Consider the following 9,243-nt stretch of genomic DNA (forward strand, 5'->3'; position numbering starts at 1 on the left):
TCTTTCCCTCTCAGTCTCAAGAAGGTTCAGACTCCATTCGCCTGGACTTGGGAGTCAGGATTTCTGGTTCCAGTGCGCATCGCTTTACACATACCTACACTAAACATTTTCCATATTGTTGCCCACTCGCCCGATTTGTGGAGACCCTCCCTCCTGGACCTCTTCACAGTCAGCCTTGGTTTTAACTGTCCTAAATAACTTTGTGGGACAAAAAGGGGAGGGGAGAAACCGAACCTAGAAACCTGGGATCCAGAACCTGAAAAGGTTAGTCAAATAGAAAAGAGGGCCAACAATAAAAGCTTAATATATATAGTATATAAAAAGATGCGTGTATTTATTAACAAAGAATTTTAAAAATATATAAGGGCCCAATGTAAAAATACCAGAATCTAACACACGAGGGCCAATGGACTTGACCTGACGTGTTTTGGCCTGCGTAGGCCTTCTTCAGGGGGTCTGCCCTAATTCCAGGTGCTTTGTGACCCCAATGCTCTCTTCCCTCCTCCCTGAGAACTGCCCATTTATTTCTCCCTGTTTGCTTCCTGTCATTTAACCAGTTCTTAATCCATAGGAGAACCTGCCCTCTTATCCAAGGGCTGTTGAGCTTGGTGAGGCACCCTTCACTCAGCGTCTCAGAGCGGCTGACAAACTCCTTTCCCTTCCCCTCCCCACAACAGACACCCTTTGAGGTCGGTGGGGCTGAGACAGCTCTTGACAGAAACGGCTCTTTTTCAAGGACAGCTCTTGTCAGAACTACGGCTTGCCCAAGGTCATCCAGCAGGTGCAAGTGGAGGAGTGGGGAATCAAACCTGGTTCTCCCAGATTAGAGTCCGTGCACTTAACCACGACACCAAACTGGCTCCCTACTGTAGAAACTTTGTCCCCCCTGCCCCTCAATGCCTAACAATTCTGCCTTTGATTACAGCTTCTTCTTGGTGCCCGCCTGGTCTGTTTTTTGTGGCTGGGCTCCGTTTCCTGCCAGGCCGCCTGTAACTGCTTCTCCCCCCCCCTTCCCCCTTCCAGATGCTGGTGCAACTGGGGGAGGCCATGCACTGCCCCGTCTGCCGCATCGTGGTCCAGAAGAAGGGCGGCTGCGACTGGCTCCGCTGCCCCGTCTGCCAGACCGAGATCTGCTGGGTGACCAAAGGGCCCCGCTGGGGGCCAGGGGTGAGCATGCCGGGCGGGGGAGACCAGTTGGAGCAGAGGGCCAATCAGTGGGTGGCCAGAGGCCTCCCCACCCCCCCACCCCACTAGCCAAATTCTGCACCAGGAACAGGCTGGCACCAGTGTTCCCTCTAAACTGAGTCAGTGTTAACTAGTTCACAGTGTTTTAGCCTCCGGCTCACGCATTTTTCTCTTAGCTCAGAGCAAGCTATTTGATGCAGCAGCCAAGTCGCTCACTGACAACTTTAATGCCAGTTGCTCCCAGAGTAGGATTTTTGCTCACAAGACACCACAGCTTAGAGGGAACATTGGCTGGCACTGCAAGCCGCCCTGCCTCCCTGGCACAGGGCCTGCCCCTTTGCCAGCCTTGTCCGATGGTTCTGCGGCGAGTGGGTGCCGCGTTGCCCCCTCCTTGCTTGCCCCTTTATTTTTTTTCCTGTCTCATTTCTTGCCCGGAACGGCTGATTTCCTCCTCCTCTACATCTGAAGCTGCCTTATGAGACCCCCCCCCCCCCCGGGTTGGGGGGGGCCGGGGGGAGTGAGGCTCCCCGGGGTGTCGGGCGGAGGCTTGTCTGAGCGCCTGCCGCCTGCTCCTTTAAATAGCGGGGGGCTGAGCCCAGCCAGGCCTTCTGCACGCACAGTGGCAGCCGAGGGCCTGAGCCATGATCCCCGGAGGGGCTTGGGGGATTCACTGCCACAGCAGGGCACCAAGGAAACGTTTGTAGACATCGGAATCTCTTACTCCTTCCCGGGTCCTGTAGGTGTCGCCTGTACAGAGTGCTGGTTCGGCGTTTTTCTAAAAGCCTTGTTTATAGCCCAGCCCTGTGACTGGAAAGTTATACTTGGAAGGGCAGGGCCAGTGCCTGGTGAGGCTCGGGAGGGAGGGAGGGGGCGGGGCTCTGCATTGCAAAAGAAAAGTTGCACTTGAGAGGGTCGCAAGTGCAGTTTGTCTTGGCGTCAAATTCTGGCATGCCTCTCCAGCCAGGGGCATTGAGGCGAGAGAGGGAGCCATGCAGGAGGTGGCAGCAAACACTTCCTGAGGAAAGGGCTTCCCACCTGCCCAGCCTCGCCTCCTCGGCGCTGACCCATAGAGAGACCTGAAACTGGGGGCTGCTTTGTTAATTGCTGGCTGAACGTTTCATTTTCATCTCTTATTAGGATGCTTCATTTGGGTCTGTTAGCTGCCTTGGGTAGTTTCGAAGAGAACGGTGGGAAATACCATGTGAGACCAAACCATATCATAGCACAGGATGTAAGCTGTCAAGCTCTCCAAAATGTTCCTGCAGGCTGGATGTTATTGGGGGGAGGGTGTCCCCCTTTCAGATGGAGAACCTGAGAATTGACAGCTTCCTTCTCTGCGCAAGCCGGGTTCTTTTCAAGGCTGGGGAAGGACGTGTAAGGTTAACAGTCCTGACATGTAGAAAAGAGTCCAGTAGCACCTTAAAGACTTAACAAAATTTGTGGCAGAGTATGAGCTTCTGTGAGTCCCTGCTCACTTTTTCCAGTATCACTTTTCCTAATATCTCAGAGTGATTTCATATGCCGAATGACAATAGCAGGCATAATTGGATACTAGATGTGATAATGTAGAGAGGCAAGTAGGGGTGGAGAAATGAGCATTGGTAATGAGACGGGAAACCTAGGTCTCAGTTCAGTCCAGGAGGATTCACTGCCTTGCGCTTCATTATCAGTTGCAATTCCTTTGTAAGAGAACTGCTACTTGTAGGTCAGCAGCTGAATGTCCTGGAAGGTTAAAATGTTCCCCCCACTGGTTTTTGAACATTGTGGTTTCTAAAGTCAGACTTCTGTCCATTTATTCTTTGTCATATAGACTGGCCTGTCTGTCCAGTGTAGAGGGTGGAAGGGCATTGCTGATACGTGATGGCATAAATCACATCAGAGGATGAGCAGGAGTCGGAACCTGAGATGGTCTGGCTGGTGTTGCAGGCCTTGGTACCAGAGTCCATGTTACTGTTGCTTAACCTTGCGGGTGAAAAGTTGTTGAGTTCTGAGCTGTATGTGACCACCAGTGGTGTCCTGTTGTCATTTTCTTTGGGCTTCTTGTTCTCACCATATCAGGAGGACACTGTAGTTGCAAGAATGCCTGTTGTAGATCCTTCAAGTGAGTATCTCTGACTGAGGGGTTAGACCTGATGTGACTGTGTCGGGCTTGGCTACAGACATTGGATTGTTTGGTGTGGTTGGGATGGTTGCTGGAGGCTGACCTGTCACCTTCTGGTGTAGTGTGGTGCTTGTGTGTCCTGGCATGCTTTGACCCACCCCGATGCGTTCATTCTCCTTCCCTGCAGGGTCCTGGGGACACCAGCGGAGGCTGCCGGTGCAACGCAGATGGGCAGAGGTGCCACCCCAATTGTCAGAACTGCCACTGAGCACCTGCTGCCAGGAGAGAAAGACACAGCCCCCCCCCCGCCCGAACTACTGTGGGTGGGGCTTCGCTGGAGACTGAGGATCCTCCCTCCCTCCCAGGTCTTCCCACACTGGACTTTTTAACCCTGTAGTGGCTGACGAATGCATCCTCCATCCAGAGCTGGGGTGGAGGCTGATCTTCCCCCAAAGGGTGGCACCCCCACAAACAAGCGTCAGGGGCGGGTCAGTTCTCCCGGGCGCCCTTCCTCCCCCTTCCCTTTCTGCACCACCCTGATCTCATGCCAAGGGCACGGACGCCCCCAGCCCCTGGACAGAGAGAACAGGGGCCCAGGCAGGAGAGCGGGGCCGCGGAAGGGCTCGAGATGTACATTGCTGCACAGACGGGCGGAAGACCCATTCAATAAAGGTGTAAACACTGTGAATCTGCTGGAGCTGTTTTCGGGGACTGGGGGCAGGGTGCCGAGGGTCACCGTCCTCTCTCCCAGGCGCACCACCCTGCCTGCTCGCGGCTGGATTTCAAGACAGAGGCCGGTCTGGTTGAAGACATGTGTTTATTGGGCACCTGCCACCCCTGGGTTCCCAGGGTCCCTTCCCAAGGCTTCACGGGTGACTGCACGGATGGAGAGACGTTAAATAACAGAAACCGCACTGGAGAGGAGCGCCCGTCCGCCTGCCAGCCCGTACGTACATTCCCAGGGCGGCAGAGGCGGTGCCCCTCAGGCAGTAGAGGTCGGTCGGTCGGTCCAGGCCCCCTGGACAGGTCACTTGGGAGGCCGGAAGGCGATCTTCCTGCTCTTGAGGACTGACCACTTGTGCCGCTTCAAGTAATAAGTGAGGGGCAGCAGCAAGGACGCAATCAGCAGCATCTGGGGGGGGAGGGAGGGAGAGAAGGCATCAATCCCTCAGAAACAAACGGGGGAGGGGGGGGGGAGTCTTAAAAACAAATCCTCTGAGGAAAGAGCGAGAGAACAGGATGCATCTTTAACCTGGAAATGGGGAGACCCGGGGGTGGTGGTGGTGCTGTGTGATCTATTCTTCACTTTAAGGACCGTCACAAGGAAGGAGCCCAACCTGTATTCTGTGCTGCTCCCGGAACATTTAGGTTACAGGAGGGGAGAGAACCAGTTTGGGGGCTGGACAGGGGTTCTCGGGCCCCTGGGGGGTCCCCAACCTAGTTCCCACGGGGGCGGGGCTTCTGAGCTGCAAGCCTTCTGATTGGCCACCAGACATTTGATGGGCAGGGCAGATTTTTTTTGAAACGCTGCTTTGGCAGCAGCCATTTTATGGCCGGCTCCACACCCACTGTGCTTTGTTAGAATTCCAGAGGTGCCCGCAGGTTGAAAAAGCACGAGGACACCCTGTTGCTTGCGGGAGGCTAGCCGGCCCCTTCCAGCTGGACCCTGAGCCCCGCGAGGCCTTCTGAAGACAGAGGCAGACAGGACAGACTGACCTTGAGGCCCATCCGCTTGCGGTCGTCGTGTTCCGGCTCTGCTGCCCATCGCAAGAAGGTGCAGACGTCCTTGGCGATCTGTGACATGGTGGCCGGGGTCCCTGCAGGAAGCCAGAGCGCCAGAGGGGTCAGCCTGGGAGCGCAGCCCTCTTGGGGCGCATGCCCGAGAGCCCACCCTCAGCCTCAAGGAGAGGCCACGCCCTGCCCCCTTACCATCTTCAAATTCCAAGATCTCGTTGTAGATAGGTGGGGCCATACCAATAGCTTGCCCAGGGAAGAAGGGGTTGTAGTACAGCCCCTCCCGCATCGTCACCCCGGTGGGGGGATCGCAGTAGCCAGTGAGAAGGGAGAAGACGTAGTCCTCTCCGCCATGCCTGAAACAGAAGGATGCAGGAGAAGAGGAGATGGGATTTCTACCACCGCCCTTCAGTCTCAGAGCAGCTGACAATCTCCTTCCTCTCCCCACAACACACACCCTGTGAGGTAGGAGACGCTGGACCCTCTGCTGCTCCTGCTCAAAGCCGGCAATCTGCCCCCCTCCCTGGGCAGACAGTCCCTGTGCATGGGTGTCTCTGCTGCCCACGTTACCTAGCATTGACGATATAGCTGAGGTCCGGGGGGAGCGCCCCGTTATTAGCTGCCCTGGCTGCTTCAGGATTGGGGTAAGGCTTGGGAAAGTAATCGGAAAGCTTGCCGGGACGCATAAACATCTCGCCGTTTTCATCGGGTCCATCCTGCACCTCAATCTGCAGTGGAACGAGCCAATCTTGAGTGCAGGAGCTTCCCCAGCCCCGACCAACCAGATGAGCCACCCCCCCCCACCCGCTGGAGTGTGAATTGGTGTTCCCCATCATGTGGGCCCGAAAAGCAGGATTTGGTCTCGCAACCCCAACCCACCCCCCACTCGCTCCTCTGCACGAGGGCCTGGACGCCCCCCCCCCAACACTCTGGCGGAGAGGGCGAACGGCACGTACCTCTTCTGCTAAGGCCTTGGCTTCAGCTTCTGTGTGACTGACTCCCACCAGATTGCGGAAGGCCAGGTAGTCCATGCTGTGGCAAGCGGAACATACCTGCTTGTACACCTGATAGCCGCGCCGGACACTGGAAGCAAGGAGAGAATGGCCGTCAGCAAGGATAGGGGGTGGGCAACAGCCCTGGAGGGACACCGAAGCAGGCAATAAGGAAGCCTCCCGTGGGAGGGGAGGTGAAAAGGCTCTCCCTTCACAACACAAGCGAAGGATGCTCAGTCTGGCTTTCAACAGATAGCCATATAGCAGGAGAACAGGGATGGGAAGGCCCAGGAGGGAAAACATGGAAAGTTCAAAAAAGGGTTTTCCCTGCCCCCTCCTGCACTGGAAAAACTCCCATCCAAGTATATTATTTTGGAACCAGTGAAATACTTAAGAGGAGCACTTTCCACTCAAAACGGTCTGGGGACTTCTTCAATTTGTGCAGTACCAAAACTGGGAAATCTGGTGTGGCACTAAAACCCTAGGAATTCCTTTTTCCTTTTGATATAAGTTATATGTTTTTAATACTAGCTTTTACTCACAATGTATAGGATGAAAATTTACCCATAATACATTTTACGACTTTAGATAATTACTATGTATACAATACACAATGTTGTAAAGAACATAATTATTTAAATGTGACTATTTGCCACAATAAATATACAGTAATATGTATATCACATGTATGCTCACAATACGAGAGAGCTTCTGTCCAACTTACATACTTTCATTATAGAATTTCTTTTTCTGCCTTTAATTTTAATTTTTCCTACCCTTCAAGTGACAAAAATTATGATGCATGATGTCTCCAGGCAGCAGAGGGTACAGCAGTTTGCTACTCTCTCTCAAGTACCGGGTATCGCTGCATATTTTCTTACTGAAAATGAAGACACTTATGCACACTTTTAAGGACCACAAATATGCCAGGTTATAAATGATACATCTTATGTTGCTAAATCAGTCAAAGAAGTTCAGGTTTGATGGAAACATACAGCAAATGTTTCCCCCTAAATTTCTGGTTTTCTCCATGGCTTTAAATTTTCTAGTTATTTCACACCTCTGGAGGAGGGCCAGGGACCAGCAATGATGGTGAAATTCTTTGGCAGAGAACAAAAGAACACGACTGTAGTAACCCAGAGGGGTGAAGCCTGACCCCCCCCCCCCCCCCCCCAAAGAGAGGCAGGGCAGAAAGGAAAGGGCAGCCCATGGGTGTGTCCAGAGACAGGAGAGTTCCCTGGGCTGTGGCCTGCCTGTGGGAGGAGTCAAAGGTCATTCTGAGTTCTCTGCCTCTGAGATTGGGGAGGAGTTCTGTCCTCATTTGAGAAAACTCCACAGGGCTGAATGGGAACAAGGCAGAGGGACTCCACTGTGGTGGAGGCAGGTCTATGCTCTGGCACTGTCCTCTGCAAAAGGGAGAGCAAAGCTCCCCCCCCAGAAAAAACACACCTGCTGTGATCCAAGGCAGACAGCATACCACCGTGGCTCCAGGGGTAGTTGGGGGGGTGCAGCTCCAACTCCCCTGCACTCACTGCCGTGTGAAGGGCCAAGGCCAGGCCCGCTCCGCCGGCCGTCAACACACCCAAGGTGGTCAGGGCCACCTTCTTGCCCCGGGGGAGACGAGGCAGAGATGCCATGTTAGCCTGGAAGAAAAAGAGGACAGGATGTGATGCAAGGACCAGCAGGGAGGGGGACCCAAATACTGCCTGGTTCCCGGGGGAGGCCTTTGCCCAGGGTGGCTGAACCGACAGGAGCTCCCCCCCCACCCCACCAGGCCTCCAACTCGCCCACCATCAGAACCGGAAGTGAAGGAGCTGCTTGGTGCGGAGAGTGGCCCGACCACTTCCCCAGCAGCCCAAAGCGGAGCCAAGCCACAGAGGCCTCCCCTCCCTCACCCCTGCAGGACATGCCTCGCCTGGCCAGACTGACCGGGGGGGGGGGTGTCCAGAGGCAAGGGAGCCCCCCCGCCCCCCTCAGCTGTCTTCTCCCAGCACCTCAAACTCCCCATGGGGCTGCGGTGTCTTCCCAGCCCCACCGGGAAGCCCCCCCTCCCCTTGTCAAGTGTCCTCTGGGAGGAGCTCCCACGGGGATGCTGCACTCTGCCCCCACAGATCTTGCCCTCTGCAGCCCGGCCACCACCTGGCTCCACGGCCACGCCACTGGCATGTGTCAAACAAGGCCATGCCGGGTTGGGGGGGGGAGAGGGGCAAGGGCACTCCCCCCAGCCACCTGCCCTTCACCACCCAAGGGAGTCTCAGAGCAACTCCTTTCCCTCCCCCTCCCCACAACAGACATCCTCCTGTGAGGTAGGTGGGGCCGAGAGAGCTCTTGACAGAAACAGCTCTTTTCCAAGGACAGCCCTTGTCAGAACTATGGCTGGCCCAAGGTCATCCAGCCAGGTGCAAGTGGAAGAGTGGGGAATCAAACCCGGCTCTCCCAGATTAGAAGAAGAAGAAGAGGAAGAGATGAATTTGGCTGACAAACTTCTTTCCCTTCCCCTCCCCACAACAGACACCCTGGGAGGCAGGTGGGGCTGAGAGAACTCTTGACAGAAACGGCTCTTTTTCAAGAACGGCTCTGGCAGAACTATGGCTTGCCCAAGGTCATCCAGCCAGGTGCCAGTGGAGGAACGGGGGAATCAAACCCGGTTCTCCCACTACACTAGACTGGCTCCATTGGTGGAAGAAGAAGAGGAGGAGGAGACTGGATTTATCCCCCATGGCCCTTTACTACCCGAAGGGAGTCTCAGAGCGGCTGACAAACTCCTTTTCCCTCCCCCTCCCCACAACAGGCACCCTCCTGTGAGGGAGGCGGGGCTGAGAGAGCTCTTGACAGCAACGGCTCTTCTCAGAACTGTGGCTTGCCCAAGGTCATCCAGCAGCTGCAAGTGGAGGAGTGAGGACTCAGACCCGGTTCCTCCCAGATCAGGGTCCTCTGCGCCCTTAAGCCCTGCACCGAACTGGCAACTCCCCCCCCCCGCATATGCCCCGGAGTGGGGAGCGTGGGCGGCCGGGGGCGTGTGTGTGATTGTGTGTGTCCCCAGGGCCAGCCGGCGCTAAAAACGCCTGCCCGCTTCCGCCACGCCGGCGCGGTGCCGCAGGGCGACCCGGCTGAGGCGCTCACCCCGGTCCAAGGGCGCTCCGCGGCGGAGGGCGAGGGGATCCCTCCCGGGCGCCCCCCCCCCGCCTTCCCCCCCCCCCCCCCGGGCCCCCCCCGCCCAGCAGCCCCCCC

At 55.9% G+C, this 9,243-nt stretch overlaps 2 protein-coding genes across 2 annotated transcripts in view; one reads left to right on the top strand and one right to left on the bottom strand.

The window, feature by feature from the left end:
- The window catches only part of LOC107115281 (ranBP-type and C3HC4-type zinc finger-containing protein 1-like), an 11,103-nt gene extending 7,164 nt beyond the window's left edge, over positions 1-3,939 (top strand). Inside the window, exons 6-7 of the mRNA XM_015416958.1 lie at positions 1,024-1,167; positions 3,474-3,939. Coding sequence (XP_015272444.1) covers positions 1,024-1,167; positions 3,474-3,554 — 225 coding nt within the window. The 3' untranslated portion in view covers positions 3,555-3,939. The remainder of the gene's footprint in view (positions 1-1,023; positions 1,168-3,473) is intronic.
- A 151-nt stretch (positions 3,940-4,090) lies between these two features.
- On the bottom strand, positions 4,091-7,665 carry LOC107115297 (cytochrome c1, heme protein, mitochondrial). Its single transcript, XM_015416979.1, has 6 exons — positions 7,462-7,665; positions 5,977-6,103; positions 5,591-5,748; positions 5,216-5,376; positions 5,003-5,103; positions 4,091-4,418 (listed from the first exon to the last, which is right to left on the bottom strand). The coding sequence occupies exons 1-6, from the start codon at positions 7,647-7,649 to the stop codon at positions 4,314-4,316; spliced, it is 840 nt and encodes a 279-aa protein (XP_015272465.1). The 5' UTR covers positions 7,650-7,665; the 3' UTR covers positions 4,091-4,313.
- Positions 7,666-9,243: the final 1,578 nt, after the last annotated feature.

This window comes from Gekko japonicus, unplaced genomic scaffold (assembly GCF_001447785.1).
Source record: "Gekko japonicus isolate JY-2015 unplaced genomic scaffold, Gekko_japonicus_V1.1 scaffold505, whole genome shotgun sequence".
Lineage (NCBI taxonomy): Eukaryota > Metazoa > Chordata > Lepidosauria > Squamata > Gekkonidae > Gekko > Gekko japonicus.